The sequence below is a fragment of the Chrysochloris asiatica genome, unplaced genomic scaffold (assembly GCF_000296735.1).
Source record: "Chrysochloris asiatica unplaced genomic scaffold, ChrAsi1.0 scaffold00222, whole genome shotgun sequence".
Lineage (NCBI taxonomy): Eukaryota > Metazoa > Chordata > Mammalia > Afrosoricida > Chrysochloridae > Chrysochloris > Chrysochloris asiatica.
In genome coordinates this window covers 4,064,575-4,088,126 of record NW_006408740.1, presented here as the reverse complement: position 1 = coordinate 4,088,126, position 23,552 = coordinate 4,064,575, and the positions used below count along the sequence as shown (strand labels likewise).

The following is a 23,552-nucleotide window of genomic DNA, read 5'->3' as shown; positions in this document are numbered from 1 at the left end:
TCCAACTCTATACTGGCACTGGAACTCTTTCAAAAGGAATAGCAAAATGTTCTTCTTCAGTGAGGCAAGTTAGCCATAGCACAATCATGAAAATGCCATAAACTTATATCCAAACATTTTTAAAGCAGTTTCACTTGCTACAGATTTACTCAAGTATTATACCTCTAACTAAATCTCTAAGCTTTATCCTCAGACATTTTGGCTTCTTCCAGGTCAGTCTGCTGGACAGGAGAGGAAGGCTCATTTGTGCAAGCCCACAAATCAAGGTCATAAAGCATTTGTGGAGCAACTGATTGAATTTATGGTGGGATTTTAAGACAAGTATAAACGAGGACCCTAGTTAATCACCAGCTGCCCGTTCAGATGGGAAGAAACAAGGTCTAAATCATCCAGGAAATACATTTGGAAGAGTTTACCATGGTCCAGAATGGAAGATTTATAATTCATTGTGCTGTGGAGAGAGAGAGAAATAATATTGTGACAGAGCCCAAAGCAAGGGAGGAAATAATAAAATAAATATATGGTGTAAAATTGAATATGAAACATTGGATACTACAAATGAGGAATTAAGAGACATTTAGGAGATCAGATGAGAGAATATGCTACATAATCCAACACCCCCTTCCCCAAGGTGTTTCCTTTAGCATTCTGAGATGGTTGCAAAATTATTTCCATTTACCTGCTCAATGCTTAGTCTGGAGAGTAAAAGAGAGTAAATAGAGCAAAGAAAGAAATGTATTCGACAAAGATAAGGATGTGTATTAGAAGAGTGAAGCTCTATGAGCTTCCCCTCAGAGCTCTGGCTTTTGGCATTAACAGCAGAGTAACTTGTAGGTGAGGGAAACCAGGATTTGGGGTGTGATGGCAAGATTTGGGGTGCCAGGGAAATACCTACTTCTCCTATCAAGTTAAGTCCATGAAGACTTTGATTGGGATTTCAGCTCAGACACTTACCAGGACAAGCTACTAAGTATTTCAAGATTCCAGATTTCCATATCAAAATAGGGACAACAGAACCCACTTTGCAGTATTTTCCTGTTATGTAAAAATAGGACTCACAAGCGGCTTATACATTGTAAGCACCCAAAATTTTGGTTGTTACTAGTATAGGATACTGGAGTTGTGGTGTGGCACTGGGGATTAATGCACTGTACTGCAAAGCTGGTTTGAATTGCAAGGTTGGTGGTTCAAGCTCACCAGTTGCTCCTAGGAAACCCTATACAGGATCACTATGGGTTGGAACTAACTTGACAGCACTTAACAACAACAACAGTATAGGATACTAGATTCTTGGTACAACATTCCAGCATACTAGAAGCCTGGAACTCCAAATTCTCCCAGACTCTTTCTTTTGCCAGATCCTCCATGCCCCATACATACACACATCGACACCACTATACATGGGCCAGTGCTGAACACTTTGCAATGCAGTCAGCCTGCTACCCAGAAACACAAAGTGAATTGCAGAGTCCAGGCCAACAAGGACGAAAGCTCTGAGTCACAGAGCTGGGGAACTCGCCTCTGGTAACCAAGTCACAGGTTGTGAGGAATATCATAAAACCTTCCTTCTTTCTATGTGTCCATTCTCTAATCACTAGAACCAAATGCCCATTCTTGTCCAGGTCACAGACATAGTCACAGACATTGTGGCTTGGTTGAGAGGTTGCACAGATACTCCTGCCAAACAACCTAGTAACACAGGTCCAGTAGAAGCAGGAGACTAAAAGCAAATGGCCTTCATTGAAATGTCAGATCTCACCTCCTGCATGAACCTTCCTTGACGCTCCTAATTCATACTATTCCACTCCTCTTGTAATGACTTGAACTACCACCAAGAAATGTGCTGCTCAATTGGGGGCTTTCCTACCCTGTGCTCTGAAAGTTTCAAGTGAATAGATGCTTCCTGAGGGTGAGGGCCACAGATGTTTCTTCTCTGAAGAGCATATTTATGGGGCTTATTGGATTCACTAATTAATAGTTGACTGCCAACTGAAGGATGGCTTCCAGACTCTAGTAAATGATAAGTTAGAAGAGCTCTCTGCCTACCTGAGGACTCTAAGAGGCCCCCACAGACACACACGTACCTGAGAAGGAGTCACTAGAACCCTAATTGACCTCAGTCCTCGTGTTACTTATGTTCACTCAAAGGCTCAAAGGTCTTCTCTCTCTCATACCATCTCTCCTCTCTGAGGGTTAAAATACCACAAAAACTTCAGAAATGGTTTGGTAGGAATGCAACACAGCTGTCCCCCATTCCCACCCCCTACCTCCACCCCAAAGGAAAACCTATAGTGGATTTATGTTAAAGATTGACACCACTTGATTTTCCAATGACACAGATGGGCTTGCAGTAAACATGTTTGTGTGTGTGTATTTCCCCTCTAGAGAGATCTGAGTCTCCATTAATATTTCTAAAATACACATGGTTTGTCATCTTTCCAGGGATAGTTACTTTGTGTTTATTTTCATTTTGATGTCACCATTTATAAGGAAAATGTTTAGTTGCCCACTGAAAACTTTAAAAAAAGCATCCTGTCAGGATACTATCTAAGATCCTGCCCAGAGGGTGAAGTGGTTTGGGCAGTACCAGATGTAGTAGGGCCAAATGAATGTTGGGGAGGACCATCTGGGAGGTGAATAGCTTCCCCTCAGAAGCAGAGAGAAGCAACCTCTGTCCATTCCACCTTTGTTAACCAGGCTCTTATTCCCTACAGACCCCACACTGTGGACGCAGGAGCATGTGCGGCAGTGGCTGGAGTGGGCAATAAAGGAATACGGCTTGATGGAGATTGACACTTCCTTCTTCCAGAACATGGACGGCAAGGAATTGTGCAAAATGAACAAAGAGGACTTCCTCCGCGCCACCTCCCTCTATAACACGGAAGTGCTGTTGTCACACCTCAGTTACCTCAGGGACAGTAAGTGCTTTGTCTGCTTCCAGAGTAGGAGCCCAGCTTCAGAGGCCAGACCCCAACCCTGCTCTGCCAAGCCTGCTTTGTCATCACGAAGACTAGTTTCCCATAGAGCCAGCCCAAGGAGAGGAAACCAATTCCCTGCTATCAGTTTATGTTGGGCAGATGCTGAGGGAGTAGCAGGCTTGGACCCTGTAAAGTTGCCAAGACCAGAGCGACTCATACAGGTGCCACCAGGGGCAGGCCCAAGCCTGAAGTGTCCAGTATCTATCCTCTGCAGAGAGTGGAGGGAGGAAAATTAAGGATGGAGGCAAAATAGATGAGACCTAGTGGAACCTCCAAGGGTCAGCCTGAGTCTTCTGACGAGAAGGGCAGTCTCTTTCCCTTTCCAGAAACCATTTTGACCTATAATCTTATGCAGGGTAAAACACCTTGGCTGGTGTTTTCCTGAGCAGTGATTTAAAGTTCCTATGGGAAAGTCTGGATTCATGGATTTAGGAAGTAAGGTTTTAAAAATTGACATGCTAACAACTTCTTATCCTTGGGTCACGCTAACACTCCTGTGGTTGTTGCTTAGTACTTGAAAAGATGCTATTAGGATCAAGGAATTGAAGCTATAGGAAAGCAGATTTGGGTTTACTCTGTGTAGGAAGTTTCTATCAGTGCATCCAGTTCAAAGATAGGCTGGGTGGCCTCAGGGTGTAGTGAGTGTGCTGTTAATGCCCAAGGCTACTGGGAACCTTGCTGGACTTATTGAATGAGAAGGGATTTAGATGGTTTCACCAAATCAGTTGTCATTGAGCCAACTCTGTCTCATGGCAACCCCCCATGTATGTCAGAGTGCAAGTGATTCATAGGGTTTTTAGTGGCTGAGTTTTCAGAAGTAGCTCTCCATGCTCTTCTTCCAGTATCTCTGGATTGACTCACACTTTCAACTTTTTTGTTAGCAGCTAAGCATGTTAAGGTTTGCGCTCCCCAGAGACTCTTAGATGATGTTAAGTTTCTTTCAAAAGCTGAAATCTTCTGATGACACCTAAGATGCCCGCTTTTCTTGTCTTCGTGGCTCTTTATTGGTTAGTTTTTTTTTATTTGCTCTCTGTTTCTCAGTAGGCCTTTACCTTTCCATGTTTGTGATCCTCTATCGTGTTCTGGCAACAGTACACCACATGGGCCAGGGGTGGGGAGTGGGAGTGAGACAGGGGCACACACTGGTTGTAAAAAAGCAAATGTCTTCAGAAATTTCTGCCCCTGCATCCAGGCTATCTAGTTGATTACCTCTCTGAGGCATCTGGTAACCAGTAAGAGACTGTGGAGGATGCAGTTATATGTTAACACTTGAGCAGTGACCTCATGTCTGAGTCTTTTTGTAACATGAAGTCAGCTCAAGGCACAGCCATTTCAAAAAGGGAGGGATCCATTTCCCAGCTAGTTTTATTTGACCTTTGGATAGTTAGCATTTTCCAGTGATCTAACCACAGGGTTGGTGGTTCAAATCCACCAGCTGCTCCTCAGAAACTCTATACAGGGTCACTGTGAGTTGGAATGGACTCAACAATACTTAACAACAACAGCAGTGATTTATATGAGGATCCTGGAAAAGTACCAGAATGTTCTTGGAAAAGTACCATTATATTTCAATTCCATTTTTCCATAGACTTTTTGAAGCCCTTCAAATTTATCAGCCATTGAGCATTTGGTGAATAATAATCAAAGTGAAAAACAGTATTGTTGGTGGACAGAATGCTGCAGTGATACTAGGCAGGGGTGGAGGTAGGCACAGAAAGGTTGGGCAACAAGAAGTAGAGGCCAGAAAACAAACACACTGACCAGTTCTGCCTTTCCTACTTCTCCCCAGCATCCTTCATGGAAGGAGATTCAGGAATCATTAACCCTTTGTTTCCTTTATGGGAAAAGAGAGATGCAGAAGCAGTATATTCTGGACAGTTAACAGGTCCTATCATTTTGGGCACTACTGCAGATGCCCTTGTTGGGGGAATGTCCAAGCATATTCTAAGTCTGGGTGAGGAAGTTTATTCAAACCATGGGATCCCTGAGCACTGCATTCATAGGAGGCCAGAGAAGCCCAACTCCCAGCCAGTACTAATCAGGACCTGTCACAGATGAACCCCTGCTACAGACACGAAAGTGAGACAAACACCTGCTCAAATGACTTTGGAATGTGATTGAGGAAGACATTTGGGGCCATTAAGAAGGCTTTCCATTGCAGGGGAGCGGAGATAACAACACAAACGAATGATCAGGTGGTAAAGAAGTGGAGGCAGGGAGTTTGGTACTTGGGGTTAGGAAAAATGTTGATGGCTTTTTCTTTCAGTAATCGAAAAGATTTGAACATATTTATAGATACAAGGGGCCTTCGAAACTTCTTGGAAAATGGAATGGAACAACAATGGAATTTTCCCATGAATTTTTTGAAGCCCCTTGTATAAGGGAAGTATGACGTTTCCAGAAAGGAGCATGTTTTCAGAGTTGAGATGCCATGGAATTAACTACATATATGGAAGATCTTTGGTGTCCTGGTGTGGCACTGTGAGTTCATGCGACTGACTGCAAAGTCAGTTTGAATCACAAGGTAGGCAGTTCAAGCTTACCAGCTGCTCCTTGGAAACTCTATACAGGGTCACTATGGGTCAGAACCGACTCAACAATACTTAACAACACTAAGGGGAGAGCTTTGAAAATGCAGGACATTTTTCCTGAATCAGGAAATGATTGCATAACAATACTGCTTCTACAAGACGCACAGTATTGTGTCCTTAAAATTATTGTGGAAAAACATGAAAGCTGTTTATGATACTATGTTGATTGAAAAAGTTATATACCAAGGGGTTTGTGCATGGCTATTAAAACAACATTTGCTTGCAAAATAAAAAAGATAATAGTAATATATTAAAGTTAAAGAAAAAGGCAAAAAAAAAAAGCAAACTTGCCCCAGCATAGTACTCATAATAGTCTAGAGGCTTTGTGAAGAACCTAACTTTAAAATGATCCACCTCCAGGGGAAAGTATTTGACTCTTGTTGCTTTTTGATTTGGAAAGCAAAGCCCCTTAAGCACTAGTTTCTACATCTAGGCTTTCCCTCTGGTACCCTCTAAGGCTGGGTAGGGGTTGGCTTAGCTTGCTAAGATGCCTATGGGAGGCCCTGACCAGCGACTTATTGTATTGGGGATTGCTGGGATGGTCAATGCTATGGGGAAAGAGGTTGGGGTGAATGAGTCAAAGCAGGGCGAATGGGTACTAATTCCTGATGTTTTGTCATCTTGTTCTCTGGGCGTGGGGTGTGGTGTGTGGAGTGCAGACATTTCCACTTTGGCACTAGGTGGGAGAGAAATGGCTGTGATCCTCAGCACAGATGGAGCAATCACTGTGGAGCAAAGGAGAGTTGATAGAGGGAAGCTAGGCACTGAGCATGTGAACTTGTCAGACGAGTCTGAAGTGGTGGTGCTTCTCCTAAGTGTCTGATCTTCTGGACTGTAATAGAAAAGGGGAAGCCTTGTAGGTTAAGAAGTTCTGGCATCCAATGTATACTTTCACAAAAGGTGCTTGAGTAATTTATTCTGGTTGCCTGGGAGGGGAGTACTATACTTTAAAAATTTTAAATGCTGCATAAATATTTTCCTGGGTAGAGAAGAAATAGCAATATTTTGAGTCCCTGTATTGGAAAGGAGGGGAAAATGTTGCCATCAAGTCAACCCCGATTCATGGCTGTCTATTCATGTTTCAGAATACAACTGTGCTTCACAGGGTTTTCAGTGCTGGTGTTTTGGAACTCAGTTGCCAGGCTTTCTCTCAAGTGTCTTTGGGTGGACTTAAACTTTCAACCTTTTGGTTAGCAGCCGTGCACACCACCCAGGGTACGTCTCTCATAGACTGCCTAATGGCTTGGAGCACTAGGATTTATTTGCCTTATCTGGAAGGCAAATTTGCCAGCTGGAAGCTTCTCACTTCCTTTGAGGTCTCTCTATCTTGGCATCAGTATTTCAGCTGCCCCAGGCCAAGTGACTGTAGATACTTTGTGAATACATCATCTCCATTTGAAATGTATTGCAGAGCTATAGGGCTGGGATTGGGACTGGGGTTGGAGCTGGAGTAGGCAAAATCCCCTGAGACTTATTTCTAGCCTTCTAAATTCAGCATGCATTTCCCCAGGTGTTGCTCAGTGTGAACAGGATGCCCCCTTGTGGAAACCACATGGAAAATTATGTATAACCCCCATTTTAAAGCCAAGTAGTAAGGAGCTCTGGTAGCGTAGTGGTTACGAATCGGGCTGCGAACCGTAAGGTCAGCAGTTCGAAACTACCAGCTGCTCTGCGGGAGAAAGATGAGGCTTTCTGCTCCCGTTAAGATTTACAGCCTCAGAAACCCTGTACAGGGTCGCTATGAGTCGGAACCGACTCCACGACACGTAACAACAACAACAGTCCTGGTGTGGTGCTGTGTGTTAATGCGCCAGACTGCCTGTTTGAACTGCAAGGTCGGTGGTTCAAGCTCACTAATTGCTTCTTGAAAACCCTGTACAGGGTCGCTATGGGTCAGAAATCAAACGATGTATTGCATTAGGTAAATCTGTTGCACAAGACCTTTTTAAAGTCTTGAAGAGCAAAGATGTCAGCTTGAGGACTAAGATGCGCCTGACCCAAGCCATGGTATTTTCAATAACCTCATATGCATGCGAAAGCTATATTCGAAAGCTGGACAGTGAATAAAGAAGACCATAGAGGAATTGACGCTTTTGAGTTATGGTGTTGGAGGAGAATATTGAAAGTGCCATGGGCTGCCAAAAGAACCAATAGATCTGTTTTGGAAGAAGTGCAGCCAGAGTGCTCCTTGGAGGCCAAGATGGCCAAAGTTTGTCTCTCATACTTTGGACATATTATCAGGAAGGACCAGTCATTGGAGAAGTATAACATGTTTGGTAAGGTGGAGGGTCAGAGAAAAAGAGGAAGCCCCCAACAAGATGGACTGGCCAAGTGGCAGCATCGATGGACTCCAGCATGGCAACAATGGTGAGGTTGGCCTGGGATCGGGCAGTGTTTCATTCTGCTGTGCATAGGGTCGCTATGGGTCGGTACTGACTCGATGGCACCTAACGACAACAATATGGGTCAGAATCGACTCGATGGCACTTAACAACAACAACAAAGTCCTGGTGTGGTGCTATAGGATAACCTTGCTAACCACAAGGTCAGTACTTCAAACCCACGTGCTACTCCTGAGAAACCCTACATTGGGTCACTGTGAATCAGAACTGACTCGACAGCACTTAACAACAACAATTTTAAAGCCATAGCAACTGAAGCCAATGGTGCTTCCAACATCGAATCATAGGCATTCTGTGGCCTGGCATGTAAGACTTGAGTCTTTTCTTTCCCAGTCTGAAACCTGGGCCACAGTCTTGGATAACAGGATGGAGAAAAGCAAAGTACCCTGTACCACACTAGTCCCCCATCTCAATTTAGAATTGGCCTTGCTCCCCTGTGACTTCCATTTCAAGGGCCAGGCCACTTTTCCCACAGCATTTTCTGTTTTTATTTGTACCAAGATATAAATGCTTTCCAAAAACTTTCCTTGTGGCCTCTGGAATGAGGCAGATTAAGTAAAACCTATCACCACACTAAGCCCGTCTGCCTCTGGGCCTGATTGGTGGCTCCCAGTATCTCTCTCAGACACACCCCATTTGGCAGAGGCCATATTTCCAGAAGCAAGACTGCGGGAAATGAGATTTGCCCCTTCACAGGCCAAGATCTAGAGAGATCTCAAAGGAAGTGAGAAGCTACCAGCTGGCAGCTCAGACTCTGGACCACTGGAGACAATTGGGGGATGTTTAGGAGACCAACAAGTCCTTGGTGGAGACAGTTAAAGACAGAAGAAGGAAAAGAATCTTCTTCATTTTACAAAAGAGTTATGTGTTGTATGTATGTGTGTCTGCGTCTGACCTGTGAACAATACTAAAAGTCTGCATTTTGAAACAGTGGCGACACAAGAGAGTGAAATATATTGTGTGACAGGGAGACCCCTGAAAACGTATCTATCTTGATTCCCACTTTTAATTTAAAAGTAATGGGAAACACATTTTGCATTTTGTGGTACTCCCACCTGCAACCTCAGATGGTAGGGCAAAGGTGATGGGTCTGGGCAATTAAGCAAGTGAAGTGTTATCCGTTACAGGCACTAGGTTCTGACTGGTAAAGGAGAACAGAACTCCGGAGGAACAAAAGGCCAGATTTCCCTGGGACTCAATAGTCAGCCAGGCCTATTGTATAATGACTGCAGAGCCTATTCCCGAACTCCTCCTGCCTTCCCCTGCCTCACCCATACACTGCAGTCTATTCCAGATTAGGGGGATGGGAAGGGCAGCATCAGGGAGGATGGCTGGCAAAACTGAAGGCGTGGAGGGAGAAATTGGTGAATTCTGTGTTCACAATGAGGCAGGAGACAAAGCGCTTTGGTGCTGGGACAGTTCCTTGTCTTTTGGCTCCAGGTGTCCCAGATGAAGAGTAAGTTAGATGGAGGGAATGCAGAGGAAGAAAGCCCTATTGTTGGGGCTTTATCCCGACACCTGCAAAGTGTCACTGTGTTCATTTCCATCTTCTTTCAAACCCCAAGTACTGTATTCATGACAATGGACTCAAAAATGGGAAATTGCTTTTCTTATGCTTTTATTTTGTGAAGACCATCCCAGTCCCATCAACAGCCACTGCATAGTTTACAGGGGGAAATAAAGTTTAAAAAACAAAACAAAACAAAAAACCTAATCAGTTTCCATCAAGTCATTTCCAATTTATGGTGACCCCATATGTGCCATAGGCTGTGACCTTTCAGAAGCAGAGCATCAGGCCTGTCTTCCCAAGTGCCTGCTGTGTGGAATCAAATTGCCATCCTTTCTGTTAACAGATAAGTATTTAACCATTTGTGCTATGAAGAAAGGTCCAAAAGAAATAGATATACATAATGCATGCAGAAAGACACCAGTATACATAAATGCACACATAAGTAACTTGAGAAATATACTTTAATTGAAGTACAATATGCATCAAAGTGTAAAAATCATAAGTGCACTACTTAGGGCATTACCACAAAGTGAATCCTCATGCATATAACCACCAAGGTCAAGGAATAGAATAGAAACCTCCCGTGTGCTGACTGTCAGTCACCACCCTACTGCCTCCCCAGAGCTAACCACCAACCTATCTTTAACACCGTGTTGGAACTTTCTTTGATTTTTCTGGAGCGTTCACAGTAGGCTGACCTGGGAATAGGTGTTCAACATAGACCGCAATTGGAATCCTACCTCCTGTGCTTTCTGGCTGTGTGATCCTGAGAATATTCCTTGACTTTTCTGAATATCCATTTCCTCATCTGTAAAAGAGGGAATAATGTGACAGGGCTTTACATAGTTCATATAAGGATTATTTGGGAGAATGGAAATAAGGCGCCAGTGAAGTGTGAGCTTCCCTTTTTACAGGTTTGCTCTGTAGTGCTGATGGTGTCAGTGGTGGTTGGTGGTTATGCACTGTGGAGTCAGTTCCGACTCATAGCTGGTATCAGTAGAGGCTAAGGATTCAGCAATACACAAGTCCTCCAGAGTCAGGGCAGAAAATGACTCAGAGCAGGAAAAAGAACTCCACAGCCAGGAGCTTCCTGCCCAGAACAAGTTCCCTTAAGAAAAGAGTGTGTTGGGCTACCCTCAGTAGCCCAAGAAACTGGTTAAATAAAACTGCAAGAAGCCGAAGTAATGTTGGTCCCTTGAGAGAGAGGCCAGAAGCCCCCACCACTTCAGGGAGGGCAGCCTTTCCTTCTAGGAATGAAACTTGAACCAAGAAGAGTCTTCAGGGCAAAACCCTTTTTCTAGGTTACCATGAAATATGTATTTCATGCAAGCTTTGGAGAGGTCAAATGACCCTTTCTCTTGGCTTTCTGAGAGTTTCCTGTGGAATTCATGTGTGCCCAAAGAAGAACTTTCACCAAGGGGAAAATTTAATAAATGTGGTTTATCTAAGCTTCGTGCTCTCTGCTGAATCTGCACTAATGGCTCAGGTGGTTTGATCCTCAGAGACCATCATTTTTCTTTCTTGCTCCAGCAGTAAGGCTTTAGCCTGAGGGAGAGAATGTGGGGACAGAGAAGCAGACATTCTTGGTCTTATTCCTGAGATTTTTTTTCCTATCCCCTTGGAACACTTAGTTCTATTTCTTAACCTTCTTCCAAATAGAGGATTATTTCTTACTGCAGCAAGAACCCATTCATAATTCCAGTGCCAGAGGGCAACACTAAAGCTCATCAAGCTTTCTTAGAGGAGGCATTGAAGATAAGCATGTTGTTGTGATGTCCGTGGGAGGAAGGGGTATACAAATAGTATTATCAGGAGCTAGCCTTTATTGCTGTTTTAGTTTTTAGTACTGAAAGCCATAGTGGGTGGCTTTAGCATACAAATTTATTTTCTTGTAGTTTGTTGTTGTTAAGTGCTATCAAATCAGTTCTGACTCATAGCAACCCTGTATAGGATTTTCAAGGAGCGACTGGTAAGTTTGAACTACCAATCTTGTAGTTCAAACTGACCTTGCAATCCAGTGTTTTGTTGGGAAGTTAGATATCTGAGATCAGGGTGCTACAGGGGAAGGCACCCTCTGTTGCCTCTGGGGAAAAGTCCTTATCTCTTCAGCTTCTATTCCTTGAATCATTGGCAATGTTCATGTGGCATGGTTTCTCTAGTCTCCCATATTTACTTCCTTGCATGATCTCCTTTTATATCTCAAAATATATTGATTAAAAGCACATCCTAAGCTAATACTGTTACATTATCATAAAGAAGAAAACCCATTCCCAAATGAGATTATAAATACACGTCTGAGTATAGAAGTCAGGATTTACAACACATATTTTTGGGAACAGGGAGCACGGTGGCTCCATATGATAATCACTGGACTGCGAATCACAAGGTCAGCTGTTCCAGTCCAGTCCACCAGTCACTCTATGGGAGAAAGATAAGGCTTTCTGTGTCTGCAAAGATTTAAAACCTTGGAAGCCCTATACAGGGTTACTATGAGTTGGAACCAACTTGATGGCCCTTAACAACAATTTTGGCGAGCACAACCCAGTCCATAACAGATACATATTATGAGCCAGGGTCTGTTCTGAACACTTTATATGCATTATTTTATTTAATCTTTTCAACAACCATACTAAAATAACCAGTTACCATTGAGTTGATGCCAACTCTTGGCAACTAACAACAATTGCAAACTCTTGTCTGAGTAACAATTTATATATAAAAATTATATTAAAATGTTGTTAATGATGTTCTTGAGAATGGTTCTTAGGTATAACATTCATGTGACTCTCTCAGTTCTTAAATGTCCACATAACCACACTCTGGACACATAGCAGTCTTGACTCTATCCACCCTTTGTTTTACATCTGGAACTGTTTCAGAGCTACAAGTGACACTCATATGTGCTAAATCCATGTGTTCTAGGCCAGAAGACAGGCCTTATAAAGATCTTTTCCTCTTTGTCTGACCTGGGAGGGTCCAAATTTCATCTCAGATGCACAGCCAAATGCCCATGGTTGGGTGAGCAGTTCCTAGACTGGAGACAAAAAATAAGAATGTTCTGCCTGTCCATTTCCAGCCTTGGTCCTAAAGTGAATGCACTAGGTCACCAGGAGCAGGGAAGAGATTGTTTTTCTGAGCCTTCAAACATATCAAAGGAACTTCAAAAGTTTGTGGAACATTTTTATTATCTTTCAAATCCATTTTTATATAGACTCTTTGAAGCCCCTTCATACGTTAAGCCTATCCTGGTGACATCATGGTTACGTGCCCAACTAATAACCAAAAAGTCAGCTGTTCAAACCCAGCAGCTGCTCCATGGAAGAAAGCTCTGGAAGTCTGTTTCCGTAATGAGGACAGTACTTCCATAATGAGTACATAATGGACAGACACCCTATAGGGCAGTTCTACTCTCTTCTATAGGGTTGTATGAGTTGGAATCAACTTAATGGCGAGAGATTTTGTAAAAGTAGCTCCTAACCCTGGTCTTAGTAGTACTTGTTGGTTTCTTCAGAAGAATCTCAAGGAAAATCTGACAAATGCCTAAATTTTATAAAATAAAATACTTGAATTCACTTTAAACAAAGGAACAAATGTTGTTTTAGAAAAAAGGGGAGACTGCAACAAAAGCAAAGTCACTCCTTCAAAATGCCTGTACCTCATGCTGAATAAGTATACATGAACTTTTTATTTTTTATAGATTATAAATCAGCACTTAGGGATGACAGAAACTTCAATGTATCACTCCACTTATTTAGTTGAATCCTTATGAGGGTGCTTCAAGAAGTTTGTGGAAAAAATAGAATTAAAAGATAAAGAAATTTTTAAAACTCTTTTATATGCAAAGGAAAGCAAAAGTTACTATTTGGAATATTACCACCCCCACCTACTTCCCAACTCCTTTCACCAATAATGAATTCCCCTACTGTAAATGGGCCTATGCATAAAAATAAATCAATAAAAATAACAGAACTGAAGAAATTTTAACAATCTTCTAGGCCAAGGTGTGGAAAACTAACCAACAGACCAAATCTGAGCAATTCTGGCCTGTGTTTTTGTTTTTCTTTTGTACTGCCCTTACACTAAGAAAGGATTTTATATTTTTAAAAGGTTGTAAAAATCACAAAGCAAAAACAAAGAAGAGTGTATGCCTTAGGCTGTATTTGGTCCTCAAAATCTAAAGTATTTACTATCTGATATAGGAAAAGAGTACTAAGTTCTATTCTGTTCAATCCCTTTATTTGTGTCTGATGATGAAATTAAGGTCTAGACATGAAAAGTCACTTACCATAATAACACAGTGACTTTAGTAGCAGAACCAGGTCCAGGAAACTGACTTCCTGATTCTCACTCCCTTAAAAAAGAAAAATTAACGTTTTCTGTCCCTCCAGAAGTCATCAGTCTCTTTCCCCTCTCCCTATCTCTTCTCTACTTATTCCTTCTTCATTCCATCTTTTACTCTTTTATTTTAAATTGTGGTAAATATGTATGCAACAAAACATTTGCCATTTCAACATTCTTTACATGTACAATTCAGTGACTTTGTGTTCAGAAGAGACTTTGAAAGTTGCTCTTCAATGTAGAGCAGCTAAAATGAATGGAAGAAATTATAAAGTAAGAGCTGAACAGATTTCAAAGGGTGACTTGAGAAGCCAAAGTATTATAATGAAATGTGTAAAGACCTAAAGTTAACAGAACAAAGGGGAATGTCATGCTCAGCCTTTCTCAAGCTGAAAGAACTGAAGAAAAACGTCAAGACTAGAGTTCCAATAGGGAAGTATACTATGGGTAAAATATTGAATGATGAAAGAAGATGGAAGGAATATACAGAGTCACTGTGTCAAAAGGATTTGGTCAGTACCAGCCATTTCAGGAGTTAGCATATGATCAAGAACCAATGGGACTGAGGAAAGAATTCCAAGCTGTACTTATGGCATTGACCAGAAACAGATGAAGCAATGGAAGCACTTGTTCATCTGTGTCAAGAATCATCTAACTGGAGCAGTGATGCCTGAGATGGAGGCAGAGACAATGACGTGGAGAGATGGAGCAGCTGGGGACTTTAAACCCAGAGAGGGAGAGGGGCTGTATGCTGATGACAGGGGGTGGGGCGGGGGTGGAAGTGGGTGGGGGCAGGCTTGTAGGATATACCCTTTGGTTGGTTGATGATGCATGGAGGCGATTGTAACCATGGCAATGAAAGGATATACGATAGGATGAATGTAAAACTAATGTTCTCCCATGTAAATTATCACACAATTCACAATAAAACATTAAAAAAAAAAAAAAAAGAAACATCTAACTGGCCAACCAACTAGAAGAGATCCTTATTTGTGCCTATTCAAAAGGAAGGTGATACTACAGAATAAAGAAATTATTAAACAATATCAATATCACATGTAAGTAAAATTTTACTGAAGGTATTAAAACAGTTACAGCAATACATCCAAAGGCAACTGCCAGAAATTAAAGTTGGATTCAGAAGGGGATGTAGAATAAGGGATATCATTGCTGATATCCCTTTGACTGAAAGCAAAGAATACCAAGAAAGGTGTGTGTCTGTGTTTTATTAACTTGCAAAGGCATTCAACTTAATTGTGTTCATACAAACCTCTATGTAAACTAAGAGGCAGTTATTCAAACAGAAGAGGGTACTGCCTGGTTTAAATCAGGAAAAGTGTGCATTAGGATTGTTATCCTCTCACCATGCTTATTCAGTCTGCATGCTGAGCAAACAATCTAAGAAGCTGGACTATGAAAAGAACATGGCATCAGAATTGGAGGAAGACTCATTAATAGCTTGCAGTATGCAAATAGAACATCTTTGCTTGCTAAATGTAAGAGGACCTAAAGCTCTTACTGATAAGGATCAAAGCCTTCAATAAGGATTACATCTCTTCATAAAAGGAACAAAAAAAAATCCTCACAGCTGGACCAATAAATGGAGAAAGCATTGAAGTTGTCAAGGATTTCATCTTACTTGGATCCACAACCAGTGTTCATGGAAGCAGCAGTCAAGAAATCAAATGATGCATTGGGCACATCTGTTGTTAAAGACCTCTTTTAAAAAGCAAAGATGCCACCTTGAGGATTAAACTTTACCTGAACCAAGCCATGGTATTTTCAATCTCTTCATATGGACGTAAAAGCTGGACATAAATAAGAAAGACTGAGTAAGAACTGATGCATTTGAATTATGGTAGTAGCAAAGCATGATGAATATACAATGGACTGACAGATTGCTCCTTAGAAGCAAGGATGGTGAGACTTCATCTCATGTACTTTGGACATGTTATCAGAAGAGACCAGTCCCTAAGAAGGACATCACACTTGATAGAGGGTCAGTTCAAAAGAGAAAGACCATCAGTGAGATGGGTTGAGTTGACACAGTGGTTGCAACAAGGGACTCAAACATTGTGAGAATGGTAAACGACTGGGCAGTGGTTTGTTCTGTTATCCATAGCGTCTCTAGGAGTTGGAGTTGACTCAATGGTACCTAACAACAACACTTACTTTCACCATGTTGTAAAACCATTACCATTATCCATTTTTAAATGTTTATATCACCCTTAACAGAAGCTCAGTGTCTCCTAAGGAATAATTCCCTTTTCCTCTTTCCTTCTCTACTCCTACTCCTGATCCCAGAATGATATATTTGTTTTTGTCTATAATTCAGTTTTCTTTGCCTTCCAGGTTCGCTGCTGGCCTATAATACAACCTCCCACACAGACCAATCCTCACGACTGAGTATTAAAGAAGGTGAGTCTGTTTCTCTCATGCACTTAGACTTTGCTTTGGTGCCAGGCATGATCTTGTTCCATATTGCTAGCTATGTGTGGGGAACCTCAGGTCTGTGCACCAGTCCCCTTATTCCACTCAATTTGTCAGCACCTAAGATGAGAAGCCTAAGTTTATCCCACTTAGGCCTTTAGTTGCAAAAATACAACAAGGTTTTCAAATATTTCATAACACATCATAAAGATATAACTGACAGTTGTCTATGCCATGGAGTGGGGAGGTTCTCTCAGAATAAAATGTTTATTACTTATTTTTAAAACTGAAAGTTGAGAGGTTTTCTCTCTTGAAGATGTTGAAAAGACTATTTCAAGGATTCAGCATCTTCACAATCTTTTTTTTTTTTTAAGCACATTTTATCAATGCTAATTTATTTTTAAAGAGGTGATTGAGGGGGCTGGTTTGGCTTAAAGACAGAAAAAATAGTTTTAGCAAATGATTTTTGCCATTAAGTGTTTTAGCAAGTATTAACAATAGGATTTCCTGTCATCTTCATTTATGGAACAAAACAGTGAATTTATTGTTCCACACAATATGCTAGATTCTGGGCATTTAAAAAATTAATTTGTGGTAATGATTTAAGGGAGACTAGAATGTGAACAAATGATTCTTGGAAAACAAAGAGGAAGTGAAAAAATATGATAAGGAAAAAGGAACAGTTCCGTGGAGGAAACATTTAAGAAGGGGCTTAAGGCATGAATAGAAGGCAGGCATTCTATCTTCCTAGACTCTCTCCCTCTCTTTCTCCTTAGCTTATACCTGCCACAATAGAGACTGAAGGCAGAAGCTTTCAGTATCCATGACATGTTTGTATAGCAAAACCTAATGTTTCAGAGCTGGGGAGAACCTTATCTACTACCAGTTCAGAGTCCTCATGGGTGATGGAGGAAATGGGGACCCAAGGCCACATGTTTGATCACCTAGGACCTTATGTTTCCTGTTAAAAATTTATATTTAGTTCATGACCAGAACATTGTGTGAAAGAAATATAGAACATAATGGATCTTCCTTTACACTTTAGTGTTTCTTTCTTTTTTAAAAAATAAGTTTTTATTGTGAATTGAGTGATAGTTTACATGGGAGAGCATCAGTTTTACATTCATCCTATCATATTTCGTTTCGTTTTTCAATCCCCTCCATGCATCATTATTCAATAGCATTTGCTTCCAATCCTTCTGTTTTTTTTTTTTTTTTTTTTTTTTGATGTACACTGAAGCACTTGGGAATATATAACCATTCAAAAACCAAAGGGTTTACCCTGCACATCAGCCTCCTAGCTGCCAGCACACAGCCCCTCTCCCTTCTGAGTCTAGAGTCCCCAGCTGCTCTGTCTCTCCACATCATCGTCTCTGCCTCCATCTCTGGCATCGCTGCTTCTCTGGATAGGGTCCCGCACTTCACTCTTCTCTTTTACTTTCTCCATGCTACCCTCAGCTAGTTTTGTTTCTGCTACGATTTTCCTTTACATATTGGAATTATGTAACTTTACAGTGAAAACAAGGTATAGTATCTCATTCTACAGTCTGGACCACATTTTATTTGATGGTCGAATTTAGCATCATTTTGCAAATGTCGGTTCATAGGAGAGTATAGTGGCAAACACACTGGGTCAGAGCTCAAGGCACCTTTGACTAACTTTGAGCAAATCACTTTATCCTGAACTTCAGTTTTCTGTCAAAGGAAGGGTCTGTAAGAGCATGCCCAGACTCACAGAGCTCTTGGCCTGTAAAGAGATGACCCAAGAGACAGAGCACAGACTTCCTCTCTCATGTTGAGCTTCAAAGATGGCTTCATTTGAAGGTAGGAATCTACTGCAAAGCAATGAAAGAGGGAGGAAGGGGAGAGAAAGGGAAGGAAAGAAGGGGAAGGAAGGGAAGGGAAGAAGAGGAGGGAAAGAGAAGGAAGGAAAGAAGAAAGAAAGGGAGAAAGTACAGTTGAGAGAGAGCACCACTGAACTGCCGACTGAGGACCCTGCAGTTTCCCATCTCTACAACCTGAGTGCCGCTGATATCACAGTGAACCAGTAAGGCTCTGAGGCAGAGCCAAAGAGAGAGTATCTGATGTTGGTCTTAAAATACTGATTTAAATTTAGAAGCTAGTTTGTTTTAGTTTAGTTGTAGGGATGACTAACTCTTGGCTTCTCTAGAAGTCTTACGTTTTCAGCCCTCCCCTCCACCTTCTATACTGCATTTCTCCCCGGATCCTTTTGTGTTTGGTGAGTGTGTTTGTTATGTTTCTGGGCTCATTCAGGCTTATTGCAGGAGCAGCTCCCTTTTCTGAGATGAATTAACTGTAGCATCCAAGCAAACACACAGAGACTGCCAGGACCTCATTCAGGTGGTGCTGGGTATTGCGCTCCCAACATTGGCCTCTGGAGAGGATTACGTCTGCGTTTTGCAGGTGCATCTTTTGTTCCCAGTCAAGCTTTCCACTCGAGCTGTCTTGCTCTTCTCTGACTCTCCACTTGTGAGGTGGTCTGAATCTATTTGAACAACCCATCACACCACAAAACAAAGTGCATTAGCAAGACAAAGGTACCCAGGCTTCTTGCTCCCCCCTGTCACCCTCCTCCCTACCTTCCTCTCTTCTGCTCAGCTCTAAAAGCGATCACAATTTTTAAAAGATATGAAATGGAAAAAGAAAGAAGTTTGGGTATAGAATGGACTTTTCCCCATTATCTTCTTTTGTCCATACAATTTTGCCACCTTCATCTCCAATGACTCCTCTAAACTGTTCTCTTTCTCAAAGATGAATTTATTCAGGTACCCCCCTCCTTGTCCTAAACGCTCAGAGAATCCCCTTCCAGAGCCTTTTGAAAACAATGGCACTCAGGTTCTGTGCAAGGAGATTTCCAGGTGGTGTGGCTGTGCACATAGCAGCAGCCTCTTTCTGCACCCTTGATTTCATGAGGAACATTTTTACCCCCATTGTCTTGTTCTTGCCTCACCACATCAACAGGAGGCAGCCGGATGGGTTTACTATTATTCCCAGTCTGCAAATAAAAAGAAGACACAGAGAGATGACAGGATTCATTTAAACTCACTCAGCTCTGGGTTAATTTTAAGTCCCTGGATGGCACAAATGGTTAAGCCCTGAAAGGTTGGCAGTTGTTGGTTTTGACCCACTCAGGTTTTGGTGTTCTCTCCCCCGACCTGGCTGCTTCTCACATCATTATCTTGATATGTTTAATATTTAAAATGACAACATCTTAAACATTCCTTAACTAACGCTTTAAGCACACTCAATGCATGTATCCATCGATCGCATCTTACAACAGTATAGCATATTGATTAGAACTCAGGCTTTAGAATCAAACAATGATGTAACTTTGGACTCACATTTTTTCTGCTTCTGTTTCCTCATGTATAAAGCAAGGGTAATTATAGTATGCCTTCACTAATTTACGTCTTCCATGAAGGAGACCCCCAGATTCGATTCCCCATAAAAGGCCTCATGCACAGCATCACCCATCTGTCAGTGGAGGCTTGCCTGCCAGGATGCTGAACAGGCTTCTGCAGCGCTTACAGACTAAGATGGACTGTGAAAAAAGACCTGGTGATTTACTGCCAAAGAGCAGCCAGTGAAAACGTTATAGCTCCAAATGGCCTGAACCACAATAGATTATGGGGTTGACTCAGGGTCATGCAATATTTTGTTTCATGTGCATGGGTTGGGGGCTGACTCTTCAGTGATAACATGATATTTGAAAGTCACTTAGAATGGTGGTGGTGGTTGGATGTGTGCCGTGGAGTCAGTTCTGACTCATAGAGACTTTGTACAGGGTTTCTGAGGCTGTAAATCTTTATAGGAGCAGAAAGCTTCATCTTTCTCCAGCAGAATGGCTGGTAGTTTTGAACTGCTGACCTTGAGGTTAGCAGCCTGACTCATAACCACTATGCTACCAGAGCTCCTTTTTAGTATGGTATCTGACACATAATAAGTGATCAATAAAAGTTGGATCTATAAATCAGAAAGGAGTCCTAGTGTAGCACTCTAGGATAAGTGCTGGACTGCTAACTGTGAGGTCAGTGGTTCAAATCTACCTCAGAAACTCCTCAGAAACCCTATTCAGGGTCATTCTGAGTCAGAACCACCTTGAAGGCACTTAACAACAAACAAACAAAATAAATTAAAATAGTAATTATTATTAAAAACAATTGCAGTATTTCTTGAGGATTTAAGGTATGCTAATAGGATAAGCATTGGACTGCAAAGTCACTTTGAACTACAAGGTGGGCAGCTCAAATCTACCAGCCGCTCCTCGGGAACCCTATACAGGGTCACTATGAGTTGGAACCGACTTGTTGGCACTCAACAATAACAACAGTATGCCACGAACTCTTGGTATGGAGATATAGGATCAGCACTGGACTGTAAACTATAAGGTCAGCAGCTCAAACCCACCAGCTTCTCCTCAGAAATCCTATATAGATAGGATTGTTAAGAGTCAGAACCAACTTGACAGCACTTAACCACAACAGTATACCAAAGGTGGTAAAGAATACCACATTATATCCTATCATACCACAGATGAAATTGTTAAAATGCTTAAAAGCTAATTAGGGAGACATACGAGTGCACATGGAGTCCTGGTGTGGTGCTGTAGGATAAGCTCTGGACCACAAGATCAATTTGAACATCAAAGTGGCAGTTCAAACCTACCAGCTGTTCCTTAGAAACCCACTCAACAGCACTTAACAAGAAACTACAACGGTGTGCACTGCGGGTTAATGCGCTGGACTGCAAGGTCTGTTTGAATTGCAAGGTCAGCGGTTCAAGCTCACCAGTCGCTCCTTGGAAACCCTATACAGGGTCATTATGAGTCAGAACTGACTCCACAGCACTCAACAGCAACAACAGTATAAAACTACATATAAACAAATAGCAAAATGCATACTCCATGCAAAAAGTTCTCTGATGGTTATGAAGAAGCCAAAGATCATGAAATATTTAAGTTGAACATTTTTTTCAAACCTTTCATATGGCAAAAGAGACTGAGACCAGAGAAGACGAGTGGCAGATTTTATAGTCACTCAGAACCTTAAATGAAGAATGGACCTAAATTCTGTGACTCATGTCCTCCCCACCCCATTCATTCATGGATTCATTAGACTCTACCATGTATAGGACACTAGACTGAGCCCCAGATATAAGTGAACTTAGGATAGTATCTATCCTCAAGGGTGTTATAGTTGAACAGAAAATCTAGTAAGTAATCAAATTGGAGTAGCTCCAAATCTTGCGATTTCTCCCAGCATTTGCTTTTACTATGGGGTGTTTTTTTATGACTTAGAGGCCATAGTGAAGTTATTGAGAGGTCCTGTGGCTCTGTGGGCTAATGTGTTGGACTGCAAAGTTGGTTTGAATCACAAGGTCGGTGGTTCAAGGTCACCAGTTGCTCCTCAAACTCTATACAGGGTTGCTATGGGTTGGAACCAACTCTACGACACTCAACAACAACAACAGCAGTGAAAGATAGGAGACCTCTAGAAACCTGCCACATGATAGAGCTGGAAATGACTATTAAAAGAAAGGGAAAAAAAACAGTTTTGTGTGGGGGTCCGCTGTGTGTGTGAGTTAATTTTCAAGTTGGGTTTGGGAAAGGGAGCATAGATGGGTCCCAATGGGTGCCGCTGTGGGAGCACCAAGTCCTCTGGAAGTCTCAGTATGGGCAGGAGAGCTCTGGGTGGGGCCAAGATCTGCTTCCAGTAGGCTGAAAAACCAGTAATCCCTTAAAGGTTCTATTGTGAGTAGGCCAGAACACTTAGTAAAAGTGGGGCCTGGGAGGGTGTGCTGGTGGGAGAACTGCAATAAGACTGACCCCTAATTCTTAACCCTTAAAGTAGGGTATAGGAGTGCTAGTGGGGCTGTAGGATAAGCACTGGACTGCTAAGCACAAGGTAGGCAGTTCAAACCCACCAGCTGCTCCATGGGCAAAAGATGAGGCTTTCTGCTCCTGCAAAGATTTAGTCTCAGAAACCATTATATAGGGTCACTATTGGAGCATAGTGGTTACAAATCAAGCTGCAAACCACAAGGTCAGCAGTTCGAAACTACCAGCTGTTCCGTGGGAGAAAGATGAGGTGTTCTGCTCCTGTAAAGATTTACAGCCTTGGAAACCTTGTACAGGGTCGCTATGAGTCAGAACCGACTCCACGGCACATGACAACAACAACAACAATGAGTCAAAACCTACTATAGGGCTCATAACAACAACAAAGTAGGGCATGAGTCCTTCCTCTAGGATTCCTTATACTTTTCTCTATCTTTAACATTTTCTCTAGTTTAAAAAAGATCTAGAGCATTTCCGCTGTGCACCTGGGTGAGGGGACATATAGATGAGTTCAGAGCATTTGTTCCTGAAACCAGTCCCTTTGCTGCAGTGGGTGAGGAGGGCCCTGCATTCGGGAGGCTGGGTTTTGGTGGCAGCCTGTGGGCAATGTTTGAGACAGAGGACAGTGGGGAGGAAGGGAGAAAATGATTCCCAGATAGAATTCAGTGTGGACCTCGGCTGTGTGTATTGCCTTTTTAGCATCACATGGGCAATAGGGGTTGGTCTGGAACATGTAGACCCAAAGGAAAAGACCTGTAATATTGTGAGGTAACCTCCTGTTATTTTTAGGAAGTAAATAACATCTCTTATGTAGCAGGTTGTGTAGTTCCATAGGCCCTCCCATGCCAACTAACATGTACTTAAGACTTGAGGTATAGAGGCCTCACAGGAGAGCCTCATGAGAACTTTGTTATTACATGCCTTTACTTTAGGATGAAGTAAATCCATTTTTAGCAAAAGTAGGAATGATTTCTGAGTATGTGTGTGAGTGTGTGTGTGTGTGTGTGTGTGAGCTGTTTCTGTGATCCAAAGGATTTATGATTATAGAATAGACAGTAGCTTCCTCTCTCCATTTTTTAAAAATTGTTTTCCTTTGAAATTCCTGAGTTAATGTTTTGTCTGCTTTCTATCTGACCCTCTTTAGAAAGCAACATGTTTTTTTTCACCAAAGAGAGATGGGAGGGAATGAAGAGGAAAGGCAGAAGGAGCGAGAGAGGGAGAGATTGAGAGAGAGATTGAAGGGAGAAAGAGAGAAAACTGGAAACAAAGAATCGTTGTCTAAACTGCAGCAGGCAGGAAACCCCAATCCCAAGGGAGTTCAGCCAGCCAGCCCTGTCCCAGAGTCAGACTCCAGCTCTCTGAATTCAACTTGACAGCTTGTCTGGGACACTTTCTAAGTAACCATTATCCTTCCTTTCTCTCAGTAAAAGAACTGTTTTATATATA

At 42.0% G+C, this 23,552-nt stretch overlaps 1 protein-coding gene across 1 annotated transcript in view; it reads left to right on the top strand.

Moving 5' to 3' along the window:
- FLI1 (Fli-1 proto-oncogene, ETS transcription factor) overlaps positions 1-23,552 on the top strand; it is a 163,277-nt gene that overhangs the window by 108,444 nt on the left and 31,281 nt on the right. Inside the window, exons 4-5 of the mRNA XM_006873080.1 lie at positions 2,715-2,918; positions 16,172-16,237. Coding sequence (XP_006873142.1) covers positions 2,715-2,918; positions 16,172-16,237 — 270 coding nt within the window. The remainder of the gene's footprint in view (positions 1-2,714; positions 2,919-16,171; positions 16,238-23,552) is intronic.